At 50.1% G+C, this 27,105-nt stretch overlaps 1 protein-coding gene across 1 annotated transcript; it reads left to right on the top strand.

Moving 5' to 3' along the window:
• Positions 1-1,755: 1,755 nt before the first annotated feature.
• FAM174B (family with sequence similarity 174 member B) lies at positions 1,756-20,225 on the top strand. The gene is made up of 2 exons (XM_075557879.1): positions 1,756-2,196; positions 20,090-20,225. The coding sequence occupies exons 1-2, from the start codon at positions 1,880-1,882 to the stop codon at positions 20,223-20,225; spliced, it is 453 nt and encodes a 150-aa protein (XP_075413994.1). The 5' UTR covers positions 1,756-1,879.
• Positions 20,226-27,105: the final 6,880 nt, after the last annotated feature.

Raw genomic sequence — 27,105 nt, 5'->3', positions numbered from 1 at the left:
GCCTGCTTCTGACCTCCCACGGGAACCTCATTGCTCCCTGGCATCTGAAGCTCCAGCCTGGCAGGGACACGCGAAGCACGAATGCCGAACGTCACACCCTAATCAAATGCATAAGCAGAGAGGCAAAATGCCAACACATTTGAAGCCATAAGAAAATGATTGGGAAGCGACGTTGAAATGCACAAAAGGGCTTCAAGAAGTTCATGGGAAACAATGCAAAGCTCGTGGAGTTCCCACGCACTTTTGAATCCCCTTCATATGCAACGCATAGGATATCAAAAGCTTCGGTTTACCTGCAAGCAGCGGTGTCATTAAAGTGTTGTCACCTGCCGCCACTAAGCCGCGTGCATGGGTGGGGCAGGACGTGGGGAACAGCCTCCCTGCTGGTTCCCTGTGGAGCGGGGCCAGGCTCACCGGACATACAGCTCATCACCTCTCTTTGACCAAGGTGTTCTTCCACCCGAGGGTGGGCACCGAGGTTCACCTGCCTGCGCCCTGACGGAGGAGGAGAGGTGGGTTTGGATAAGTTGTCACACTACGAGATGGGTGACACTAACCTTCGTGGTGCCAAAGCCTGTAGTCCCTATCCTTGCGGCACCAGCCTTAAGCGCTGACGCCACAGCCCAGGCGGCATTTGGGTGTCACTGTTTTTGACCGTGTGGTCCAACCCCTGAAGTGATGCCAGTGCCCGGAGGCCTCGATTTCCCTCATCTGTAAAACGGCGTTTCTTTCCTTTGGAGGAGTCCTGGTGGTGCAGTGGATTACTCATTGCGCTGACTTTAAGGACGGCAGTTTGAAACCAGGAGCCGCTCGGTGTGCGAAAGATGAGGCTTTCTGTTCCTGAGATCTACAGCCTGGAAAACCCACAGGGGGCACTTCGACTCTGTCTTAAAGGGTCACCATGAGTCAGGCAGAATCGAGTCATGGAGTGAGTTCTTTCTTTTCCTTCTTTGTCCTTAAACTGGGTTTAATCCCCAGGCCCCTTGGTTTGAGATGGCGCGAAGAGGCTCTCAATCAATTTACACGTGGATAACCGAAAGAGGTGCCTCCTCGCTGGGTGGGGATGGAGAGGACGGTCATGGAGCAGACGGTCGTGGAGGTCTCGGTTAAGGGGAAGGCGGATGAAAATAATTACAAGGATCTACATATAACCTCCTCCCTGGGGGACGGACAACAGAAAAGTGGGTGAAGGGAGCCATCAGGCAGGGCAAGATATGACAAAATAATAATTTGTAAATTCTCAAGGGTTCATGAGTAAGGGGTGAGCGGGGAGGGGGGTAATGAGGAGCTGATGCCAGGGGCTTACGTGGAGAGCAAATATTTTGAGCATGAGGAGGGCAATGACTGTACAAATGTCCTTCACACAATTGATGTGTGTATGGATTGTGCTAAGAGTTGTAGGAGTCCCTAACAAAACGATAAAACAAAACGAAAACAAAAAAAACCCCAGAAAAATGATGATGGCAACAGATGTACAAATGCGCGTGATACAATTGCTGCATGGACCGTAAGAGCCCTCAATAAAAAGATTGATAAGAAAAGAAGAAAATAAATGGGGTGCTACAACACGCGCAATGCTCAGCGGGGAAGGGACGCTGGACCTCTTCCACTTGCGGTGGGCGGGGGAGGGGGATGGGGGGCGGCCCGGGGAGCTGGCGCGCCGCCCGCCCCGCCTACGTGGGGCCGCGGCCTGTCGAATGGTTCAGCGCAACGTGGTGGCGGCGGCGCGGGCTCTTCCGGGCGCCACAGCTTCCTGGCAAGCAGCGCGCAGCCGCCGCGGGAGCCGGGCGCGCAGGTCTGGGTGCCGGTGCGCGACCCAGGGGCCCAGGCTGCAGCCCGCGCGCGCGCCCGGCCCGGAGCCGCGCGCACTCCCCGCACCATGCGCGCCGCGCCGCCGCCCGCGCCGCTCCTGCTGCCGCCGCTGCCGCTGCTGCTGCTGCTGGCGCTCCTGGCGGCGCCCGGGCCATGCGCGAGCCGAGCCGAGTCCGCGCCGGCGCCGCCGCCGCCGCCGCCCGGGAACGCTACCCACGCCGCGGGGCCCGGCGCGGCGGCGGGCGGCTCCAACAGCAGCGGCGACGCGCTGGTGACCCGCATCTCCAGCCTGCTGCGCGACCTGCCCAAGCTGAAGGCAGCGGTCATCGTGGCCTGCGCGTTCACCGCGCTGCTCATCGCCTGCCTGCTGCTGCGCGTCTTCAGGTGCGTGCTGGGCGCCCGGCCTCCTCGCTCGCGGGCACAGCCGGCGGCCTCGTCGCCCCGCCCCACCCAACCTGGGCGCACAGGTGCTCCCTCGGCCCAGCCTGGGCGTCTGGGTGCGCTCCTGCCGGCCCCGGGGCAACCTACGGTGCTGGGAGGGCGGGGGCGCAGGGCGAGCAGCTCAGGTTGTCCCTTGGTACCCAGTTTAGGACTGTCTCCGCCTTGTGCCATGGTCGAGGTCAGCTGTGCCACGCTGCTAGCTGCGACCGACCTTAGCGTGGGATTGATTTCTAAACCCCATCTCACAGAGGAGAAAACTTTTTTCCAGAGAGGTGACGGCCCTGACTTAGGTAAAGTCAGCTGGTAGAGTTGGGGTTTGAACCCTTGTTCTTCTGACTGCCATCTTACCTGCCTCTTCCTCCACCCTCAGCTCTGAGTGACCCTTCCTCCCCTGCACCCTCCTTGTTCCTCCCGCTGCCCAAAGAAGCCGCTCTGATGTTGGGGGATTGGAACCGGGCTTCAGCATGCTTGGCCATCCTGGGTGACAGCTGTGGCTTTTTGCTACTGGGGGCCGTAGGTGACTTTCAACAGCACAGGCCTGGCTCAGGTCCCTCAGCGAAGAGTCACCGGAGGATGAGGGGCCTTGGGCCAAAGCAGTTTGCCCCTGGGAGAAGCTTTGGAGGCTGTTCAAGCTCAAAGAGGTGGTGGGTGTCCCGGGGGTGGGGTTGGGGGAGGCTGCGTGTGGGAAACTAGAAAAGATGACCTGGTTTTCTGGAGTAGTGGGGCCCAAGAGGCACAGGGCAGACGAGCAGGACATCTCTTCCTAATGCTGGCTTAATCCTGTTTGTGCAGGAAATGAACCCAAGGTGCCCTGCTGCTCAGGCTGGACAGATGCTGGGCAGTCTGTGTGTGTGTGCTCCAGTTTCTCCCCGCGCACCCGCGCTCCCTCCCTGCCAAGTGTGCATAAGGGCGGGCGGCGCTTGGGTGTTTGGTCAGCTGTTGTAGGTTTGGGCAAGAGGCCTGCTGTCCTGGGGGAGTGGAAACCGGACCTGGGAGAGAGAGGGTTGGGAGGTTGGATGCTGTGACTTTGTGAGTAAAGGTGTCTCCGTGTGGGCCCACAGGGTCAAATGCCATTCTTCCTAAGACACAGATGATGATGATGATGAGGAGGAGGAGCCTCTGCCTGGATCACCTTGGAGTCCTCTCAGTGTTTGACTGCCCCTTCCTTACTGCCAGCACCCCACCCTCACCCCCACCCCCACCCTGCCCTCTTTCCTCTTCCTGCGTACCAACTTCAGGGGCATTCTGTTGTCAGGTCTCACGGGTAGTCCTTGCGGCCACCAGCCAGTCCTGTGGAGACTCCTTTCTCACCACTTGCCTCCCTTAGGCTCTCTGGTGTCCGTCTGGGTGCTCAGTCACCTAGAGCCAACTCTTGGCCTCCTTCCTCTGAGTGGCTGCCTGGACATTCAAGCAGGCGATTGCTTCCTTCTCTGCCCACCCCCAGCCCTAACTTTGTGTCTCCTTTGGGACGATCTTGCCATGGGTGGCTTCTGTGCTTAGTGCCTGACTTTTATCCTAACCGGAGAAGAGGATGGCGAGGTCCCGTTTGTTCAGGCTCCTTGCTCCTCTGCGCACGCCACTGGCAGCTAGCAGCCCCGCCTGTCCTTACCAAGTTCCTGGGGGTTCAGTTGGAGTGGATGTCAATACCTAAAGCAGCGGTTCTCAACCTTCCTAATGCCGTGGCCCTTTCATACAGTTCCTCATGCTGTGGTGACACCCCCCCCCCCATAATATTACTTTCGTTGCTCCTTCATCACTGTGATTTTGCTACTGTTCTGAATCGGGTGACTCCTGTGAAAGGGTCATTTGATCCCCCCAAAGGCGTCTCGACCCACAGGTTGAGAACCGCTGACCTAGAAGCATGCTAAGCCTGTTTAGTTAGAAACAGTGAGCTCAAAATAGGCCACCACGCCCCCCAGGACATGTCCTTTTTAAGAAGGTATTTGAGCTATTTTGCGAGTCTGCTCTGCATTATCCAGCCATGGGGGAGAAGAGCCAGAAGCATGCAGCCAGATGTGAGGGGGCAAAGCTGAGTGTTTGAACTGGAGAGCCGGCAGGCAGGCCTGGGGGTTAGAGGTCCCTGTTTGCTTGGGTGTGGAGTGTTGAAAGAAGGTTGGGACCTCACGGGAGTGGTCAGCCTCGCCTTCTGCAGAAGGCGTTCTTGTGAGGGTGAGTTTAAGGTGCACATCTGTTGCCTGGGTTTCGCATAGCCATAGGAACCCCCAGAATATCATGGCGGGGAGGGACCTTTCCCATACACAGTCCCCATGAGGACCTTTGCGTGTGATTAAGCCGGCCCCAGAGAGATTCCAGAACATTCCACTAGTCTGTGGCCAATGTAGGGCCAACTTCCTGTAGTTGTATTCAGTGTTTTCCACTGTGACCTTTTCAATTTCCATACATCCAGTTTATGAATGTTTGCCAGGCGGGCTGCCCCGCTCCCCCGACCTCTTTACCTGTGCCTCTTCCATTGACATCAGCTTGCAGTCCCCAAGGCCTGGTCATCCTACCACGCAAGACTCACAGAGACTATGTCACTTCTGCCCACACCACTGCTCATTACAAAGCCCCCCACCGCTGCCTTCCCTTTAGGCAGGTTTCCTGTCTCCAGCCTGTCCCTGCTCCACTCCCTGTCCTGTTATCCGCTCTCCACTAGCCACACCCCCAAGTACAAACTCTTCAGGTCAAGCCGCGCCTCCCTCTCAAGGCCCGTCCTGGCCTCGGCCATTCGGACAGCCTTGCCGAACTTCCAGGGGTTCACTAGAGACACCGTGTGGCTTCAAGCCTGAGTGTTTCGCTTCTCTCTGGTCATTGTGAAGTCCTTTCCACCACCAAGACTCAAAAAACAAACAACCCCCCTAAACAAAACAAACCTCAAACAAAAACCCAAGCCTGTGGTGATAGAGGCTAATTCCTTATGATCCCATATGTTAGAGTGTAGAACTGCACCTTTCAGTTCTCTGAGCCTTCATCTCTACAGAGCAGACATCCAAGTGTGCCTTCCCCAGTGTTGCTGAGGCTTAAACCGTTCACCTTTAGCTCAGTAGTCAAACGAAAACCATTTGGGCGGCCCAGGACTTCACTAAGACTACCAAAAAAAAAAAATCCCAATTCCAACACAGTGATCCTGTATAGGGTTTCCTAAACTGCAACTTTTCATAGGAACTGCCAGCCTCATCTTTCTCCCACGGAGTGGCTTGGGGATTTGAACCGCTGACCTTGTGGTTAGCTTTAGCAGCCCAACGCCTAATCCACAGCACCACCTGAGCTACGGAGCCAGATAATTACCACTTTCCCATGGTCCCGCCAGACTCCAAAGCACACTTGGACTTTTGTGTTTGCAGCTTGGAGTAAAGAGTGTGGCTGAGCTGCCAACTCAAGAGGGGGAGAGCTCTCAAGAGCAGGCCCGTGCCTTCCACTCTGTGGCTCTCCGACACTTGCCAGGGTGCCTGCCACATGGTGACAGTTAGGGTAATTTTAGCAAATGAATGCGGAACTCGAAAGCATTCCTGTTGCTGATGCTTCTCAAAGTGTCTTTTGTGACTAGGAAACCAGAAACTTTTTTCTATAATGTCCCTTTCTTTTCTTCCCAGTTAAGGAAAAAGTTGAGTTTTTACATGGCAAGCTAGCCACCCAGTGGATAATTTCCATGTACATCGTTTGCGACATCTGTTACATTTACCACACTGCATCAGCAGTCTCTGTAAGTGCTTGCCATTTGCTTCGCTTTCAGCATTGTGGGGCCCCTGTTCCCGTCACTTCTTTACTTTTGTGTCTCACACTGATTGTAAGTAGAACAGATATTTTGCTAAAAGGTGATCTCAGGGGACGGGCTTGGTTTTAGGTTTAAAGAGTGTCTCAGGAAGCCTGCTGGTCTCAATTATTTTACTTTCCCTGGATTAAAAAATAAGCATCTGAATTCTCCGTATTTATCTCCCATTCTATCCACTATTGTGGCCCCAGGCCGTGGTGATAGCTGGGCACCATCTAATTCTTCCGGTCTCAGCAGAGATGGTGCTTGTTGACTTTCTTCTCTGCATATGTATGCCTTCTGGTTTGGCTGCTAACTGCAAAGCCAACAGTTCAAAGCCACCAGCAGCTCCACGAGGGAAAGACAGGGCTTTCTACTCCCGTACAGAGTTATAGTCTCTGAAAGCCACGAGGGCAGTTCTACTCCGTCCTATAGGGTCACTATGAGTCAGCATCAACTCAATGGCGGTGACTTTGGCTTGGTTTGGAGTACTTATTTTGCCCTGGGGAGTAAAGAGCTATTGTTGTGTCTTAGATGGCTTCTCATTGCTGGACAGTGTAGAGAAAGGGGGAAGAGTTTAGCACCATTGTATATAAAATGCTGGTGCTGGTATATTTGTCTGCTTTCCGATGGGGCAACACTGTCAGATAACAGAAAAAAAAAAAATCTGGATTCAAGAAAACTGTAAAAATTAGAAACGAAGAATAGATATAACAGTAGAGAAACTTATATCTACACATACCTTAAACCAAGCAATTCTCTTTCTGACGCACACACACTTTCCACTCCTCTCCTTTTTTGTTTTGCTTATGCTTTTAGTAACTAGAGAGGGAACAAATAAGCCTGGCACTGATATTCACAGCAGTTCTGCTCTCTAGTGGGAAGGTTTAAATAAAGCCTACGTGTTCAACAGTAAGCACTGGTTAAGTCAATGTGGGCTATCCATAAAGTTGAGCACAGTGTGTCTGTTAGAAATGATGGCAACGCTGAACTATCCGGTACTGTTGAGGAGCCGGGGTGGTGCAGTGGTGCAGCGCTCAGTGGCTAACTGACAGGCGGGTGACTCAAACCCATCAGCTGCTCCCTAGAAGGATGTGGCACTCTGCTTGGAGACAGATTCACAGCCTTGGGAACACTGTGGGCAGTTCTGCTCTGTCGCCTACGTTCACTGTGAGCTATAATTGACTTGACTCAACAGTAGTGGGTTTATTTATCTACCATTGAGTGAAACAAGTTACTAAACAGCGTAGGGAGTTAAGAGTCCATTTGAGTGAATGCTGGGTGTGCATATGCAAAGATATGTGCATGTGCATGTGTGTCAATGTGAGCCATTTTCCCCATCCACTATGTTACTCACTGTCTATTTCTACATGGTCGGAGTTTGTTTACTGTTTCTTTGTATGTATACTCAGCTCCTTGCACAATCCTTGGTTGGATATGTCTTCCTGAAAACCTGTACACGTGTGCCTGGGTGTGGAGCTCGGAGGAGGTGCTCTGAGCCCCAGAGCGATGCAGACAGAATTCCTTGAATGTGTAGCAGCTTACCCTCCCTCAATAGTGCCGTGGGCTCTTGTAACTCTGCATCCCAACCGGGATTTGGAGTTATCCAACCGTCTCGCTCTCTGTAGTCAGATGGCTCTACTTTGGTGTCCCGTGGCTCTGTTCCTATTTCTTGCAGTTCTCCTGAAGTTGGACAGCTGTCTCGTATTAGTCAAATCAGATTTATTTCTCAAGAATCATTTCCCATATTTTCCCACATATAAGGTACCCGGATGAAAATTAGCTCGTGTGTTTATCATGCACAGTACGCATAGGTGCTTCGTTGTTGGCCGAAACCCCATCCCATATGCATTCATTGCACGAAAGCCCGTCGGTCCGCCAAGTTTACAGTGAAGACAAACTGTTTATATCTGGGTGGTACATTTACCACTCTTGGCTATTAACTGAAGGTTGGAGGCTTGGCGCCACACAGAAGTGCAATGGAAGAAAGGCCTGGTGGCTTTTTTCTGAAAAGTCAGCCACTGCCAACCCCCGATACACATGGGGCTGGCCTGTAGTTGGTGTGAGCTCTCAGCAGCTGGTTGGTGGCTTGGCTTTTTTTAAGCTGAAGATAAAATTGGAGGAAGGAAAGGCTGATTGGAGGCAGAGCACCCTCTGCTGAGAGGGGTGTCTGGGAGCAATCTGCCGCGCATCAAACACGGTGGTCCCCCCCTTGAATCTGCCATTTGACAGGCTTGGGCAGGGTGTGTGAAGGGACTCGGTGAAGAGACCTGTGTAGGAAGAAGACTGCCCTGTCTCCTCATTGTTTGATGCCGGGGAGCATCTGATGGGTCCTGTTTCACAGTGGCCACCTGTTCCCTGCACCTTTTGCCCTCGGTTTCCCCTCTGGGGTCTAGGAGGAAGGAACCTGACATTTCTGTTTGGAATCTCACACATTGGCTGAGGTTAGGGGAGCTACCACCTTGAAACTATGACTTCCTCTCCTCTGGGGACCCTACCCTAGTTTTGGGGAGGCCCCCAGCTCTCCTGTGCAGGCTGCATTTCTCTCAGGTCTCAGCTGGATCTGTTTGGATACCATTCACTTTTTGTTTCAACTCCCCTGAAAGTTCTCTCATCTGAGAGGAGGTCTGTCTTTGTGCTTTAGGGATAGGGGAGGAAGTTGGCTTCCAGGTGGGCTGACATTGTCCACTTTTCCAACTAGGATTCATGGCCAAGGTCCAGGTAGCTGCAGAAGACATTGGGACCACAGAAACTCAGTTGATTTATTAAGCCAGATCTTTGAAAAGGGACGTAACATTTCCTACTTATCCATCATAGGTGTGTATTAACATTAGTAATAAAGACCATTTACAAGAAAGAAACACTTAGTGCTTTTAAGACACAGGGAGAGTTACTATTCTAATCTGTATTTATAAAAACCTTGCTCATTTACCAAAACCCCCCCAGTTGCCGTCAAGTCAATTCTGACTCCTGGTGACGCCGTGTGTGTCAGAATGGCCCTGCGCTCCACCGGGTTTCCAGTGACTGATATTTAGGAAGTAAATTGTCAGGCCGTGTTTTTGAGACGCCCAGCTGGATTCGAACTGCCCACATTTAATGTTCGTGTGGCTTGTCAACAGGAAGACCTGTCTGCTTTCCTGCCATGGTTTCCGGCCTTCCCGTTGCAGATCATCAGTCATGAAACTCAAGTGCCAGACACATCCTTTAGGCATTCGATTATGGGTTAAACTGTGCCCCCACCAAAGGGAGGAAAGGAGGGACAGGGAGGGAAATGTGTTGACACCCACAGATGTCATCAGTCGTTAAGCGGATCATACCTCAGCAGGGTAAGTTCCGACGGAATCACGTCTGAGTTATCAAAAGGGTAGACTTGTCCGAGATTGTCTCATGCAGGGGAAGAATAAGTCTACAAGGTGAGAAGCACCAGGGACCCACGAGGCACTCAGGGCGACAGGTAAGGAAGTTGCTGATGAAGCCAACCTCCTGACCTGAACCATCAAGCTTCCGAACTGTAAGAACCCACGGCAGTCACTCCGATGCGGTGATTCTGTTAGGGTGGCATTTCAACAATGTCATCGAGGGCGATTTGCCAGGACTCTGGCCCTGCTTTTTCCTTCCGGGGGTGGGGGGGGGGAGGGGGAAGGAGGCCATCTTCGCCGATTGGCCCGTGTGGAGCAGAGGTGGGGCTGTGGCCCAGGGTGTGAAGCAGGGACCCAGCTCTTTTTGCCTGGGCATGGCGCTCCTCTGACCTGCCCCACCTGCATGATACCGCTGAAGAGACCAAGGCTTTGCTCACCAACTGGTGGGTTTGTAGGAAAGACAGAACTTAACCTGCTGTGTTCTCTGCTGCTCCATTTACCTTTCCTTGCCCTCCCGCAAGTTCGGGGTTGTGCTTTGACCTTGGACAGCTGTGGTTGGAGCATTCTTTGCAACCTGTGAGCATGCTGTGTGTCGTGGGAAAATATCAGCAGCCAAGGATCTGCTGGTTCAGCCTAGGGGTAGGATAAGGATCTTGGGCAGTTCTCCTGGGCAGACACACAAAAACAATTTCATTCCAGGGGGGACGCGGTGTAGCAAAAGCAACATGTGCCCCCGCCCAGGACCTTCCTCTTAAAGCAGTTTGAGCATGTCACAGAGAGGCAAACCCCAGTGTGATAGGAATCTCATCTTGCTGCAATCCAGACAGGGAGCCTCAGCCAAACAGTAAGTCAACTGCAGTGAAAGCATTTCCTCTCGTGTGAGCAAGATCTTCACATCCCGGCAGCCCAGCTCTGACCTGGGTCCAGCCCTTCGAGAGCCCTCTCCATGCATCTCTTTCCCACCTGGAGGAGACATTGTTAAGCAGTACCCTGGCCCCATTCCCGCTCCCTTTAGCACCCGGCAGCCCACTGTACCCCACTGCAACAGCACTGGATGCTTCAGCACCAAGCACAATGGCTCCAAGCACCAGGTCGAAACTCAAATGCCTCAGAGCTCTGTAGGTACAGGGACCTTGAAGCAAAAGGCAGGGGTAGCCACTAAACATCAGCAAAAAGGCTTGGCCCATGGTGGCCAACACTCTGTCTAGTCAAGGAGATTTAAGAACTTTAGGAGGGGAGGGGAACAGAAGGAGCCAAGTTAAATGAATAGTGACCGCTACCCCATTGACTCTGCATCTCATCACCAGATAAACCATCCCCGGGAAATGAAGCCAGCGGTTGTAAATGGTGGCCCGTGGGCCAAATCTAGCTCAATATATTGTTGTTGTTGCTGTTGTTGGTTTTGCTTTTGTGCTCTGCACAGTGATTTTTAAAACGGAGACCGTTGAAAACATTTAATTTGTTCAGGGTTGTACAACCACGACCTCAATCAATTTTCAAACATCTCCTCACCTCTAAGAGAACTGCAGTAGACTAGCTAATTTCATTTAGCATAATGTTTTCAAGGCTCATCCGTATTGTATCTTTTTTTGTATTATTGTATTTGTTTTCTTGTTTTTCTTTTTATCGTAGCTTCATTTCTTTGTTCTGCCATATACGGTAATAGCCCATTGTAGGTGGTGGTTGAGTGTCGTCAATGAACAGGGACGGACTAGTAGGGACCCTCTGTATAACAGGATGAACCACTGCCCAGTCCTGCACTAGCCTTGTAATTGCTGGTAGATCTGAGTCCATTTCAGCAGCCACTGAGTCAGTCCATCTCGTTGAGAGCCTTCCTTGTTTCCATCGACCCTTGGCTTCACCAAGCATAATCTCTTTTACTAGCATGATGCTAATATTGTATTCTATCTTTTCCATTCATCTCGCGTCTACTGTTTGCATATTATCAATAATGCTGTTAATAGCGTTATTTTACAAGTTTTTTCTGTGGGTGTATGTTTTCGTATCTCTTGTGTGGATACCTACTTGTGGAATTGCTGGCTCATGTGGTAACTTTGTCTGTAAGCTTTGGAGGACATGCTTTCAAAGTGGCTGACAGTTTGCATTCCGCTGGCAATATGTGAGGTTCCTGTTTCATTGTATCCTTTCCAACACTTGCTATTATCTGCTGTTTTTATTTGTAGCCATCCTATTAGGTTGAAGTGGCATCTCATTGTGGTTTTGATATGTTTTTCCTATGGGCCAATTCAAGGAGCGCTGGGGGTGTAGCAGGCTATGCTTTGGGCTGCTAATCTCAAGGTCAGCGGTTCTCTCCGTAGGAGAAAGAGAAGGCTATCCAGACCCAAGAGTAACAGACAGCCTCTGAAATCCACAGGGACAAGTCTACCCTGCCCTATCGGGATGCTAGGAGTCGGAATCAACTTCGTGGCAGTGAGTTTCTAATGGCCGGTTCAGAAGCCCTGGCAGCACCGTGTGGCCAATGCTGGACTTCTAGCCACCAGCCAGGAAGAAAGCGGGCTTGCTGCTCCTGTGAAAATCCAAAGCCTTAGAAACCCTGCGTTGGGATGCTATGGATCAGGACCGATTCAATAGCAGTGGGTTTGCTTTTTTTTTTTTCCTTAATGACCAATTAAAAAAGGGTGTGTGTGGGGGGGAAATGAATAAGGAAGAATAAAGAAGTACAGATGCAACTGAAATTGGGTGTTGGTGAAGAATACGGAATATACCCATGAACTTCCGGAAGATAAAAATAAATCGGTCTGGGAAGAACCACAGCCAGAATTCTCTTTAAAAGAAAGGATGGTCTCACCGGCTTTGGACATGCTATCAGGAAGGACTAGTCCCTGAGGAGGGACATCTGTTTGTAAAAGCGGAAGGGCCTTAACGAGAGGGATTGACACCGTGACTGTGAAAGTGAACTTGAACTTCACAGTGCTGCTGAGGCTAGCATAGGGCTGGGCTATTGTGTACCAGGCTGCCACGTGTCAGAACCTACTCCAGAGCACCAAACGGCCACAGGGCCTGATGCTGAGCCTCGTTTCCTGTGATTATGGACCACTGAAGAAATTTGGGGGGAGGGGGAGAAATTTCCCTCATTTTGTTTGCTCCTTCAACCCCCCCCCCCTTCTAGATTATTTGCCTTTTTATCATTGAATCATAGGAGTTCTCTATATGTAAAGGAGCTGCAAAATGCTTGTGGAAAAATTCCAGAATCTTTCAATTCATTTCGTGTGAACTTTTTGTATTCTGGATACAAGTCCTTTTCATGTATTGTTGGTCCATGTTTTGGGTGATCTTTTCACTTTCTTAATGAGTCCCTTGAGGCCTAAACATTGTAAATGTTGCTTACGGAATGCTTCCTTTGTTGCTTTTGGTGTCATGTTTACGATGCTCTTTCCTAATTCCAGGTCATAAATATTGATGTCTGTTTTCCTCTGAGGAGGAGCTGTGTGCGCAGTGGAGCTCAGCAATCGGAAGGCAGCAGCCCTCCGAGGCACTGAAGACTCGATGGTCGGCTCCTAGAAAGAGTATTGCTTAGGAAACCCGATCGGGCAGTTCTGTTTGGTCCTGTTGGGCTCTGATGAGTCAGAATTGACCTGGCAGTAAGGTTTTTTTCTTTTATAACTTTCATGAGCTTTTTCTTTTACATTTATTAAAATTTATTTTTTACATTTAGATCTGTGTTCCATTTTGCACTGGTGTTTGTACATAGGAAAAGCTAGGGAGTCCGGTGTTCTTCTGTTACATGTGACTGCTTCCCGAGTCTCTACACGTGTGCTGTGTTCTTCGTCTTGCTTTGTATAAGAAAACAACTTGTAGAGTTGAGAGGTTATTTCTTGTCAGTATATTAAAAAATGGCTTTATTTGTTTGTGTCAGCTTCGTAAACATGATAGAGATGTATGGCTGCTCATTTAAATCGGTCTGCTATTAAGGGACACACATGTCATTTCACATATGTGGAGATATTTCATACATGTGGAAACAGATAGGATCCATTTCTAGAAATAGAATTGCAGATCGAGGCCTACGCCTTTGTAACTGGTGTTACTGCCAAGCCACTCTCTATTGGCTGTAAACATTCATGCTTCCGTCAACAGTAAATGAGAGAACCTGACTCCCCATATCCTTGCCAACAGGATGTTTTCAGATATTTTGCTTTTAATTGCATTTGTAAGTGAAAAAGGGAATCTCTGTAAGTAAAATAAGAGAAGTTGCATTTCTCTTATGAACTTGAATACTGGGCATATTCTTTATGGTGAAAAGACATTTGTAGCTTTGTGGTGTGTGTGTGTGTGTGTGTTGCCTATTTGGTATCTTTTGCTGATTTTTTCAATTAGGATGTTAGTTTTTAAAATCAATAATGTTTGTTGTTGTTAACATATTGTTGATAGATGACTGGTCTTTTTACCCATCTGTGGTATGTAATTTTTGTTTATTTGTAGGAACACTTAACATATTAAAGCAGTAACGAGCTATTTGCTGCAGTGTATCTTTTATTTTCTTCCCTAAAATTAAACAAATAATTTTGAAGTTACCATCCTTTTTAAAAAAATGGCTTTTGGACTTTCCCCATGTTCTCTTCTACTACTTTCATAGTATTACTCTATTTATGTCATCGATTCATCTAATTTATTCTAGTACAGAAGACGAATTATGGGTGGCTACAAATACAATATATTGAATAGTTGACTTTTGCTCGCACATTTGTAATGGCACATGTATCCTATACTAGAGTCAAATTTTATTTGGGTTTATTTCCGGACTCCTTAGGAGCCCTGTGGTGTAGAGGTCATGCATTGTGCTACTAACCGCAAGGTCAGCAGCTTTAAGCCACCAGCTGCTCCTTGGGTGAAAGACAGGGCTTTCTACTCCTGTGAACAGCGAGAGGCTCAGAAACCCACAGGGGACGTTCGACCCTGTCCTACAGGATCCCTATGAGTCTGCATCGGCTCGCTGGCCCAGAGTTTGGTTTTTTTGGCACTTCTTTTGCTGCAACATGTAATTGTTAGTATGACGGCACACCATGTACAGTTAATCCGTTGTGAGCATGTTTTACTACTTAGTTAGGCCTCTTTCCCTTTATTCTGTCCCCCCTTTCAGAATGATTTTTGGCTCTCTTATTCTCTCTTTTTTTTTTTTTTAATTTTCTGAGAACGTTAGAATCATCTTGTTCCCAACAAAGGTCTCCCGGTATTTCTAAAAGCATGGCGTGGTTTCCCATGGCTCCCATGTTCCTCGCGAGCAGCGGATGGCAGTAGAAAGAACTGGCAGCTGAACTTGTGGCTGCCCGAGCGGTGTCTGTTGAGAGACCACTGGGTGTGCGGGGACACCCACTTGTCTGAGCTGAGTGTCATGCCCTCTCGAGGGAGAGTCAAGGGCAGGGGCAGTTTTGGAGTGTGAGTGTGAATGCCACTTCCCGTGGCAGGGACGTCTCTCAACACATGCTGCCCGTGGTTGCTTTAACTCAGTCACTGGAATGCTCACACCGAGGCTGCCGTGGGGGTTTGAATAAAATAGCTGGCACCGAATGGCTGTCCCCCACAGTGGTGGCTGTTAGCAGCATACTCAGGGAGCAGATGGTGTAGGCCCACACAGGCCGCCGAGTCACAGGAAGCCCTGCCCAGGCCTGATGATGATGGTGCTTACGCATGGAGATGACAGGAGGGTAGGATGCAGAAGAAGGGTGTTATGGATGCAACTGTATCCACCCCACCCTCCTCCCCAAGAAAGGTAAGCCCTGGACCTGTGAACATGACCTTATTTGGAAATCGGGTTTTAAAAGATGTAATCAGTTGGCTTAACATGGGATCATATTGGAGTGTGGTGGGGCCTAATCCTTGATGACTGGTACCTTTATGAAAGGGAAAGAGACAGAGTCACAGAAAACCAGGAAGGACCCCATGTTGTTCTCCAGCGGGAATGGAGGAGCACCTGGAGCTACCAGAGTGGCTGGGAACAGGTTCTGCCGTCGGCCTCGGTATCAGTCAGCACTGCCGACCCTCTCCCTCAGATTCCAGGCTGCAGAACTCAGAGACAGGACATTTCCACGGTTCAAAACCACCGCTTGCGGTAACTAGGGTGGCCTGGCTGCCACGTCCGGGCAAGGCCCTGCGGGGGGGAAATGGGAGTGAGATGGCACCACAGAATAAATACGGCCGGCAGCCCTCTCTCCAGGGCCCCAGCTCCCCGGCCAGGAGTTGCAGCGGAGGACGAAGTTGAAGTTCGAGCGAGTGACTTGCCCAGAGTCCATAGGCAAAGGAACCGCAGAACGGAGACTCAAACCTCACTGCCTGGACGCCCGCCTGTTGATGGTCTTGACCGCTCCACCTTAAAACTGAACTTGAATACTGACAACCTTTCCGGCTCTGTTTTGTTTTGCTTTGCTTCTCTGGGGAGGAGGCCCAGCGGACTCTTGCCAAGTAGGTCTACTTGGCTGGCTCCTCCGGTGACTCAGTGGCCTGCTTGTTTGTAAAGGGAGTGCCCGGGGTGCAGCTCACTGGAAATCCTCTTCTGGCCACCTGTTGACAGTTCTCTTGAGTCAACAAGCTCTCTGCCTCCAAGGTCACCTTTCAGAGTAAAGGCAGTTCGAACTCCTTCTCGGTTTTGTTAAAGACCTGTGTTCTAGTTAAAAAGAAAAGGTTCCTTCTCTCTTTCCCTCCCCCCACCTCTCTGCAGGTTTCAACCATGCATTAAAGCACTTTCTGTTTCAACACTGTTGACACGTACAGTAATTTCACTCCTCATGTTTAGCGGCCGCCACCATTATCCGTGGCCAGTTTTTGCAGCCCCTCAGCGGGAGCTCAGTGCCCCCTCTCTTTAAAGCACTCTGCCCTGGCCTGTTCCTGGGTGGCATCTTTGGGAGATTCACCAGGTAACCATTTGCCATCTATACTAATTGTCCCCTAGGACTGGAGGCCATAAGGAAGTGCCACAAACTGGGGCGACTTGGGACAGAGAAATTCACCCTGTCCCAGTTCTGGGGGCTGGAAGCCTAACATCAAGGTGTGGACAAGACCATGCGCCCTCTGAAGGCTCAAGGGAAGGCTCTGTTCCATGCGTCAAGCTTAGCTTCGGGGGGTGACCGACAACCCCTGGGTGTGCCGTGACTTGTGGCTCCATCACTCCAACGCCCGCCTTCATCTTCAAATAGCTCTCTACCTTGAATGTGTCCGTGTCTCTTCTCTGCTCATAAAGATGCCAATTATGACAAACTGGTGGTCTGTTTTTCCACCCTCTCATGATCTCGCCCACTCTCGGAGGCGGGAAGGCACGTTTCCCGGATCCCAGAAATCAGGCCCTGGAATTTGAAGGCCAGCGGGAAGTGCTGACTGCATGTGCTCCTGTGCGCCCAGCTTCTCAGCGGTGCACAGTGAGTACAGAAAGGGGAGACCCATTAATGTGAGGGAAACGGGGCAAGGAGCCCCACATTGCCTCCCTAGTATCCTTTGTACAGAGCACTTGTTAATGCAGCAGGATTTTCCATCCCTTCCCAGGCCCCTGTTCCAGGACGCCTTTGCTAAGAACGTGCCTAAGTGTCTTTAAACTCCCCACACATCCCGGTTTTCCCTTATTGACATGCCCAAGGATGAGGCACAGTACATTGCTTTTGTTTTGTGCAGGGCGTTATGTCTCACAGAGCGGATTGTTTGACATGTAATTTCTTTGCTCATAACACCAGAAGTGGTGAGCCCAAGCTGATGGTCTCTGGTGTGACCGCAGGTTTTCAAATGGCTTTCTGAGGCCATGCACTTGACCAGGCTGGCCAACCCCTATGGGCACTGAAGCGTGCTTGGCCAAAGCAGTCTAGAAGCTGATGTTTATTGTCAGCGTCTCCCCTGGGTAAGTGTGCTGTCCTGTGGTGGCCTGCATGTTCCTAGGATACTGAGAGGCATGCCATCGGTGTTTTCAATGCCAGCAGGATCATCCATAGTGGACAGGTTTCGGAGGAGCTTCCAGATAGAAACGGGGTAGGAAGAAAGGCCTAGTGATTTGCCTTTGAGAATCTGCCAAGAAAAACATCTGGGGTTACAAGAGCACGTAGCCTGATAAGATTCTGATAGAGCCATAGACTGGGAACTGCCACACACAGCTGCAACAATACCGGGGCTCATGGCGATGGCACAGGACCGGGCGATGTGGCCTTCATACGGCCACCGTGACTCACCAACCGGAACCTGTCATCAAAGCAATTCCAACTCATGGCAGCCCTATGGGGCAGAGTAGAACCACTCTTGGAGATTTCCGAGACTATTAATCTTTATGGGAGTAGACAACCTCATGTTTCTCCTATAGTGCCTGTGATGGCTTTGAATTGACAGCCTTGCAGTTAGCAGTCCAGTGATTAACTCACGGCACCACCAGACATCTTTAACATGAGCCAGAGCTTAATAATAACAACTCTAGTTAATTTTCAGATCACAAGAGTCTATAGACATTCAGGAATAAAGAAGGCAGTTTCATAGGTGTGATGAGTACCCGTCTACTGCATGAGGCTGAGCTGTAGTCAGAATCTCTGAAACCTTCCCCTAGAAGGAGCGGTTCCTGCCTCAGGAACTTCGTGTTCAAAGTGTACAAAAGGAGAGCCAATCAGGCTTTGCTTTATGATACTGGACAAAGACTGACCAATGCGCCTGACTCCTTGGTCTACAGCAGTGGTTCTCAACCTGTGGGTTGTGACCCTTTTAGGGGGTCAAATGACCCTTTCACAGGGGTCGCCCAATTCATAACAGTAGCAAAACGACAGGTATGAAGTAGCAACAGACATAATTTTATGGTTGGGGGGTCACCACCACATGAGGAACTGTATGAAAAGGTGGCTACAGCCTTAGGAAGGGGGGAACCGCTGGTGCAGATCATTTGGCATTGCTCAGAGGGGTGCCTCAGTTGTCAGGCTCACTGGACCTCCGTTCCTAAGGCTCCTTTTGTTTGTTCAAATGTGTTCTGGTCATGGGAATCCCCGACATAGGCCACGGGAAGCAGGGGCAAGCCCTGTTCCTTTGAAAAGCTAAGTGCCCGCTTGGAACAGCGGCAAACCACCTGGCACATCAGGGCTTGAGAATGGGTACACTTTGGGGGCAGTGTTTTGTTTTCTTGTGACCTTTAGAGCCACTCTGGACTGCAGTTCCCCTCAGGACATGGGCTTGGTCAGGGATTGTAGTCACTCTAAGTCTGCCTGTCATGTATCCTTCGTTGCTCTCCACTCTGAGAAGAACATTGAGATTCTTCTTCTGTGCCCCCATTGAAGGAGCCCTCCCGGTGGTGCGGTGGGTTCAGTCTTGGGCTGCTAATCACGGGGTCGGCGGTTCAAGTTCAGCAGTCAGTCCTTGGGAGGAAGATGAGGCATAAAAATATAAGCTTATGTACACAGGAGGGGTACCAGAGAACATAGATTTTAAAACAAGGTAGCAGAGAAATAAAGTTCAAGGTAGCAGAGAAATAGCAACATCAGTGGCTGTAATGATCACACTGTTCCCAGGTGCATCCTCAACTCGCCTGTCAGGCCTTGATAAACGTGCGTCCTTACCGCCGAGTGGTTGACACCTCAGACCGAGTACCCCGTGCCTCACCATTTCCCCTGGGGCCCATTGCAACCTTCTGCTGTCCTGAGGGTGAAAGCTTATTGTTACCGCTCAGTATTCTCAGAAATCCTCCTTGCCGAAACACTCTTAGGACTCTTCCCATCGGAAGAGAATATAAAAGGGGGCTTCAAAATGTTCCTGGAAAATTGGAATGAAAAGATAATGGAATTTCCCCATGGATATTCGGAAGCGCCTTCCGACACAGGGGGCACAAGCGGCTCGCACTAGGCTGTGAACCTAAACGTTAGCGTTTCCAGCCTACCCAGGGCCACTGTGGAAGGAGAAAGGCCGGGCGAGCTGCTTCCCGAGAGATTGGAGCCAAGCAAACCCCATGGAGCCGTGCTCCCCGGTTAACAGGTGGCCCTGCTGTGAACTGGCACGGACTTCCTGGCGATAGATTTGGGTTTTTGCTTATGTGTTTGTTTTATTGTTATTACCTAAACAATAAAGTGAGAGCGAACGTGGCCGGGCGTCTCCTATCCACGGGCTCGTTAACCACATCATCTCATCTCATCTTCCTGGCTGGCTGGAGAAGGACAAGTGCCATTCTTAGCCAGCTTATTTATTTCTGAAGGAGACCGTAACATATTTATGAAGGGGTACACGTTTCCTGGAGAATGTCACAGGACTGGTGGCAGCCAAGTCCCCGGCTGCAGAGAGATGGCGACGTTTGAATGTACAAGATACTGATTACTTGATAAGCTCCACTGCATCTAAAAATCTGGGTGACATTGCATGCAGAATGGGGCAGGTGATAACTGAATGACGGACGCGTCTCCCTCCTCCGTTCTGCAATTCGAGAGCTGCATGATGGAGTCATCTGCTGGACACCACAGTTCATGACGACCGTTAATGGGAAAATCCCACGATCTCTTTATTCCGTTTGAAATAATTGTGCATGCCCATGAATGAACAGGACTTTCAGGTCAACTTCCATGCTAGCCATTTTGCTGGGTTTCCACTTAAAATCTCAACGTAGCCAGTGACTTGCATGGGCATGGCAGCACCGGGGTTACCCTTAGCTAACCCGTGGTTAAGGGAGCCTAACTCAGCACCAGCTGTGTGTGTCAGGCTCTCCCTGGTGAAGCTCTGGGCAGGCCCCCTCTCTCCAACCTGTGTTCTCACGCCAGGTCTTCTCCCTTTGCAGGTCGGGAAAGAGGTTAAAGAAGACCCGGAAGTATGACATCATCACCACTCCCGCGGAGCGGGTGGAAATGGCCCCCCTGAATGAAGAAGATGATGAGGACGAGGACTCCACAGTGTTTGATATCAAATACAGGTAATGGGTGGATTCCAGGGTAGGAGGCTGATGAGACAGCTTGCCTTGGCAACCACCGCTACTCCGCACCTGGTGTTCTTAGGTCTTTATGTTGGGGGAGTGCATAGCCTTGGGGTCTTTGAGGGGTCTGCACCGGCAGGGTCTGCTCTGACCCCCTCCTCGAAATTCACTACAAAGCACCCAGAGATGCTTATTTTTTAATTTCTTCAAGCAGACCACACTGAGAAATCAGATTGACAGCAGGGAAAGTAGGAGCTTGACTTCAGGATTGTAGTTGTGGGTTTGGGGAGGCTTTAGGGATGTACTTTGATTGTGCTTGATTCCACAGTGTGAAAACTGGGGTAAACGTGGTTTAGAGATGAGAGTTGGAAGACTCAAGGAGGGACATTGCTTGTCTAAGGTCTCCAGTTGATTAGTAAACAGCCCACCCAAGGCCCTTGCCATTGAGTTGAACCTGATTCCGGTCTCTCCTGGGTATTACAAAGTAGAACTACTCTTGGATATTTACAGAACTCTTCTTCCTAATTGTGGGAATAGAGAGATTTATTCTTTTTTTCCCTTCCCAGTGGATCTGAACAGGAGCCCTGGTGGCACACTGGGTTTCTCATTGGGCCGGCTAACCACAAGATCAGCAGTTCGAGCTCACCAGCCTCTCTGGGAGACGGAGAAGGCTCTCTACTCCTGTAGAGATTTCCAGTCTACCGAGGGGTTCTGCCCTGTAGACTCGATGGACGTGAGCTCTTTAAAACCCACAGGGGCAGTTCTACTCTGTCCTGTAGGTGTCACTGTGAGTCAGGATCCACTGCATGGGAGTGGGGTTGTGTGGGCATGTGTGCATTGAATATGCATATTTAACCTCACATTTATATGCTTTATATGTGACTTGAGACAACAAGAGCTTTAATTTCTCCCCAATCCTTAACCCTTTGATGTCCTCAGTCTGTTTCTAGTCCCAGCCTTTGCCTCGTTGTTAAATGAAAGTGGTGTCAACGGTCAGTCTGCGACGCACTTGATCTTCCAGGGTGTGTGTTCAACATGTGACAGCTGAGAGTTAGATTCGCCGCAGGGAAGTCTCCTTTTATTGCTCGTGCACGTGGGGCTTCGTTTTGCTTTTACAGTCATGTTACTGTGAGTCGCCATTTCCTGACTCGTGGCAACCTTACGCATAATGGAAGGAAATGCAGCCTGGACCTGTGAAGTTGGCATCTCGCCGTCCTTGCTTTGCAGAGAGGTTTGTTCATTCTCTGGGCAGCCCTGACATGTTCATGAATGGATGTCCCATTTTAAGAAGAGCTTTTCTAGCCCTGATGAGAATACCGAGCACGTTTTAAAATCTGTTAGGGCGAGCGCTTTAGAGTTATTGATTTCTCAGCGTTAAACTCGCTACATTTCTGGGTCCTGTTGCCTTCTTAAATCCATTGTTGCGTTCAGTTTGCTAATTTTTAAATTTTTAGGTTTTTGCTGTCTCCCTTAGTGATGAAAGTTAGCTCATCGTTTCCTTGTTTTGTAATATTCTGGTCAGCCAGCTGCTCAGCCTGTGATAACAGTTTTATTAGCTTCATAAAATGAATTGCGGTGTGTTCCTTATTTTCCTTTTCTCTGGAATAGTTTGCATTAGATTGGAATTACCTCTTCCTTAAATGTTCGTTGGAAGTTTCTAGCGCTGGCCCTAATGTTTCCTCATGTGAAAATCTTCTAAAACTATTGGTGTTCACTTCTTTTGATAGTGGTCGGACTGTTTCTCAAAACTCACACTCACTCCATTGACGTGATTACGACCCGCAGTGTCTCTGGAGGACAGAGTAGGGCTGGCCCTGCGGGTTTCTACTGCACATCTTTCCTGGAGCAGCCAGCCTCATCCCCTCCTGAGAAGCAGCCAACTAACTGCCTTCAACGTGCTTACCTTGTGGTCAGCAGCCCAACTTCTGGGTTCGTTTTGATGGGCTATTATGGTTTTCTAGAGTTTTGTCCATTCCATCCAAGTTTTTAAATGTATTGACCTAAAGCTATTCCTAATGTCCTCTTACTATCCTTTCATCTTTGCAACGTGTGTAATCATAGTTCTCTTGTCACCTCCCCCAGTGATCATATTCTTAATTTTTAATAAAAATGTGTCCCTACATTACACATGATTGGACAGGCCTTCTGCCTTAGAGTTGGCCGCCACATAGAAGCATCACGGTTTTGTTTTTCTAGTCAACGGACTGAGGCGCTGCATCTTCAGGCCTCCCCACCATTGTGCTTTATTGTTTTCATTGTCTAAGATCTTCCATTTGCTTAGTGCTGGTTCACAGGCAGGCTTGTTCCTTCAGTGGTCTCATTTGCTCAACATTGGTCACCACGGATCGCTTAGCATGGTGGGTTTTGCTGTCAGGGGTAGGGGGGAGTCTATCAAATGGACCCACATTGCCCACACAGCAACTGTTACCGACATCCCATCCCATCCCACCCAACGGGGGCTTCCCGCTGCTGGCCAGAGTCCTGCTTTGGCTGCTCAAGCTCTCTTCTGCTGTGTGCGGCATTCCCGAAATCTCGTGGGACATTCCTTACTGACATTTCAGACACATTTCTGTAAACCATGCTCTGAACAGATGGCCTCTTCAGGTGTTACTTCTCTCGTTTCGATGCCTGCAGCACAGCAAAGCTGTAGATCCCCCAGAGCTGCTTGAACTGTTTAGTCTGATCACATTCTGGGTTTGGTACAGCCTTTTTCTTTTGGGATAGCGAGCAGTCACCTGTGCTGGATACGTGACTTTATTTTCCTTTCTGAAATCATATTCTCTAATGTCTTCCCGAGTGTCCCCAGTGAGGCCTGAGTTATCCTTAGGCACAGGCTCTCCTCTGTGACACCTGCTTGAGACAGGGCAGGGGAGGGGAGGCTATGCTGCCAGCCAAGTGGCAGGGTGGAGGGTGAGGTCAGCGTGGGCATAGCAGCCACTATGTGGGACACATGTCATCACCCTCCAGCTTGTCTCTCCTTCGAGTCTTTCTAGTACTATTTTCAGTTTTGTACAGATGCCAAGTTGGCAAGGGGTAGATTGAGTTAGTTTATTGTGCCAACCTGGCTGATAAACACATGTGGAGTTCATTGAGGGGCGGAAAGATAAATGGCTCGGTGAGCTTCGCCTTTCTAGTTCTCGGGTCTCTTGCTTTCTGATGGTCGGACCAGGGTGTAACTGCCTTAGCCAGTTCCCTGCTTCAGCTGGCAAGGCTCACTTCCTGTGAGACATCCCTGTGGAGAAGTCACATGGACCTCCCGTGATGCAGCCCTGGGTGCTGGAGCAGCAGTGTGGAGACCCCTGCCAGCGCTGAGATGCTTACATGCTCACTGACTCGGCTTTCCTCCTGCAGTCGACATCATAGTGTTTTGTGAGATGGAGGAGGACTTTGTGGACGTATGGGTCAATGTTGGACTTGTGGGCTTGGGCAGCATTGGGTTGGGGTGTTTTGTTGATGTGCACTTACCCTTTATATAAAACTCTCTCTTATACATGAGTTTCTGTAGATTTGTTTCTCTAAAGTATCCCTACTAACACAAGTTTCATTGATTTCTGTGTCTTCTAATCTCTCTCTTATTCCCCCCCTAACTTTTATGTTGATGCTGGTAACTCATTCATGTTCAGCCTTCTGTTCTGCAGTAAGCATTCTCTAACTGTCCATTCTGACGGTCTCCCACAGGCTTTCCGTATCATATTCAGGCACCCCCTTTGTTTGTTTGGAAGAGCTGAATGTCAAGGATGAGTTTGTAGTCGGGATGCATAGGAGTTAAGCATTTGGCTGCCAGCGGACAGGCCAGCAGTTCAAGGCTACCAGCCACCCCTCAGGAGAAAGGTAGCAGTCTCTTCTGTACAGATTTACAGCCTAGAAAACTACTGGGCAGCTCTGTCTGTTGGATTTGACACAACAGTAGTGGGGTTGATCTTTGTAGGTGTTGGTGCTGTACTGGTTGACGTGAAGCTGTGGGGGGTGGGGGGGTGTAACTGTGGAGGGTGAGTCATGAGGTCCAGGACCCCTCCGGCTCTTCGGCACAGAGTGAACATTCGGCACGCAGATTAACAGGTTTTCTTATCATAGCTGTCATGTATGTTTTAGGGGAATACAGATAATAGGAAGGGAAAACCAAATTTTGCCTAATTACATTATGTAGCTGTAGCCACTGGATTTGTGTGAGTACATATATCTGTGAAATTTAATTCTTAAAATTATTTTTGCAGAGAGAGGGCTCATGTCCTATGTCCTTTTTTTTGAGTGGTGATTGGTTTTTTTGGGGGTGCTGGTGATTGCTAATGACAAAAGTAATTTTATTTTTGATTAGAAGGGATACTATATGACTTTGGATATTTAGGAATGATTTAGAAAAAATAAATGGCTAACATTATATTATTTTAAGATAATCGATTTTGATGGTGAGTTAGGTGGGCTTTACATATCAAATCATCACTTTTATTCAACCTATATGCTGTTTTGTAGCATTTACCTACCTCCTGCGCCCCCTCCCCCCCCATTCTCAACTGCATATTAAGAGTGCAGTCTTAGGTCAGCGATCAGGAAAGGACAAGAGTGTGATCTTATGCGCAGTGATCTTATGCTCCCAGTTAGTCATTTTCCCACTTACATGTAGCTCATCTCCATTTGTGGGGAGTCTCATTGGAACTGGATGTGGCTGAGCGGTGACCTGGGGTTGCTTTGTGCTCGACCGGAAAGAAAGAGGAAAACCACGCTTTTGGCGCCTGCCTCTTCGGATCACACCTGAAAACCTCTGATTGCATCTTGTGGTTTCGCGCCTGAACGTACCAGCCAGCTATTTTTTCCAGACGTTTCCAGCCAGGTGGGGCGTTTCGAGGTCGGAGAGGGCAGGCAGGGCTACACTCCTGTCCACAGCCTTCTTCTGTCGACCCCAGCCAAGGGCGGTGCTTTCATATCCAGGAGACAAGCCCTCTGGTGTTTAGGGGCACATGTGAATTAAAAAGGACAGCCCAAATACAAAGAATAAACTCGGTAGAAATGGGTTTCCAACTCTGTACTTAAAAAGCTAATTAGAGGGAGCAAGGCTGGCTCACAGGAGCACAGAGACCCCTGGGGTTTGAAAGGGTCCTGTATTTCAAAAGGCGCTCCTTCGCATTTCTGTTGTATTTGTCCTGAGCTTCCCTGGGCTGGCACACAGTTTCTGACCGGTGTCCTGGGCCTCGTGTATCCCCAGTTTATGCCTGGAGCCGTTTGCTGCACCCTGCAGGCACTCCCCGAGGCAAGGCAAATGCGGGCCCTTGCGTTTATCTGGCGGCCGGCCCTGGCAGCTGTGGCCAGTGCAGCCGGGAGGGACGCTGCTTAGAGAGCAGCAGCGTCTGCCAGCCTTGCCTTCCCCACCCGGAGGCTGGCTCTGTTTCTGGCTTCGTAGGTTTGGGAATGATGGGGCCATGGGGGTGGGGGGTGGATGTGCCGTTTAGAAAGGCCTGCCCCCACCCTCCTGTGGGTAGAGATTCCTGTGGGAATATAATTAAAACCCGTGGGATTTCTGCTGTCATGCTGGGGCTGGGGGTGGGGGGCTCTGCCTGCCATCTTGTCTTGGAACAAGGAGCCTACTGTGGCTGTTGGTAGCAAGAGACCCCTGGAAGGTAGGCTGGGATTAGGAGAAAACAGCCCCCTCTCACTTACCCTAGACTCAGGCCGCGGTCAGAGTTCTCCTTGCAGAGCCTGTGGCAGTTGCTAAGCAGAGCACCGAAGCTTCCGTGGGAGAATTCTTGCCTTCCCGGCGGGGAACCCCATTTCAAATCCCAGTGGATGCATTTCATGTTGCAACAGTGCTCCACGACTGAACTTGACCAGAATAAAGCTCTGGCCTTGTATTTCTGAAAATCGGCCAGAGAAATCCCCAATGGAACAAAACGGTCCATCCACCCACACCCAGGTACAGGCATTGTGTAGGACCGGGCGGTGTTTTGTTCCACCCTGCATAAGGTCATCCTGAGTCGGATCGGCAGCGACTGATAACAGCAACAAACAGAGGGCAGTGATCTCTTAGGACAGCCGTTTTTTGGAAGGACCGATGAAATGGTCAGGCTAGGAGGACCCTTCTGCTCACCCCGTGTTTCACGAGGCTTCTGCATAGTTGACTTGTTAGTAATATCAGCATCCGTGGGTAGGGGGTGTGCACCCATTAGGCAGAATGCACTTCTGAGGGCTGGCAGGAATGCGGGAAGAGTTGGTGACCCGCAGCCATGGATGCCAGGATATGCAGGCTGCACATGGAGCAACATCCGGCATCTTCCTCTACTAGTGAATAAAGAGCCAACCCTCCCCCTTATCGCTTCTGCGTTCACAGGGGCTTCTGCATCCAATTCTTGGATCTTTGAAGAGCGCTGTCAGCAATATTGGGCAGTCTCACAGTCTAACTGCTGTGGTTGTTGAGCGCGGTTGAGTTGCTTTTGGGCTCTTAGCACAGAAGACTCCTTGTGACCGAGTCGAACTGCCTCTTGGCTGTACAGGCCGGAATCATCAAGAACCAGCTTGCCAGGCCTTTGCTCCTAAGTAGCAGCTGGGTGAGTTCAAACTGCCAACGTCTCCGTTAGTATCCAAGTGCCTTACTGCTGTGCCACCAGGAATCTCTGGGAAGATGACGGCCAAGAAGACGCGATGGAGCAGCTTCACTGTGTAACCCTTGGTTTGCCATGCGTTGGATCCAACTCCCTCAACGGCGGGTGGTTCTGGCTCCTTCCAAAAAGTTTGTGTGTTGTCCCCCACCCGCCCCCAAACCCCCAGGCAGGAAGTGCTAGGAAGGAGAGAGACCAGGAGAACGGAGCCCCGTGGACAAGAGGAGGGCCAGAGAAGGCTAGTGTGGGGTGTTAGGAGCTGAGGGAAGGCAGCAGTTCCTCACAGCCTGCTCACAG

This window comes from Tenrec ecaudatus, chromosome 9 (assembly GCF_050624435.1).
Source record: "Tenrec ecaudatus isolate mTenEca1 chromosome 9, mTenEca1.hap1, whole genome shotgun sequence".
Taxonomy (NCBI): domain Eukaryota; kingdom Metazoa; phylum Chordata; class Mammalia; order Afrosoricida; family Tenrecidae; genus Tenrec; species Tenrec ecaudatus.
This window is presented reverse-complemented; position numbering and strand designations above follow the sequence as displayed.

Bases quoted from the DNA above. Each gene is read 5' to 3' on its own strand.
- FAM174B (XM_075557879.1), top strand. From the start codon at position 1,880: ATGCGCGCCGCGCCGCCGCCCGCGCCGCTCCTGCTGCCGCCGCTGCCG. The intron at 2,197-20,089 runs GTGCGTGCTGGG...CTCCCTTTGCAG, and splicing joins CTGCTGCTGCGCGTCTTCAG to GTCGGGAAAGAGGTTAAAGA.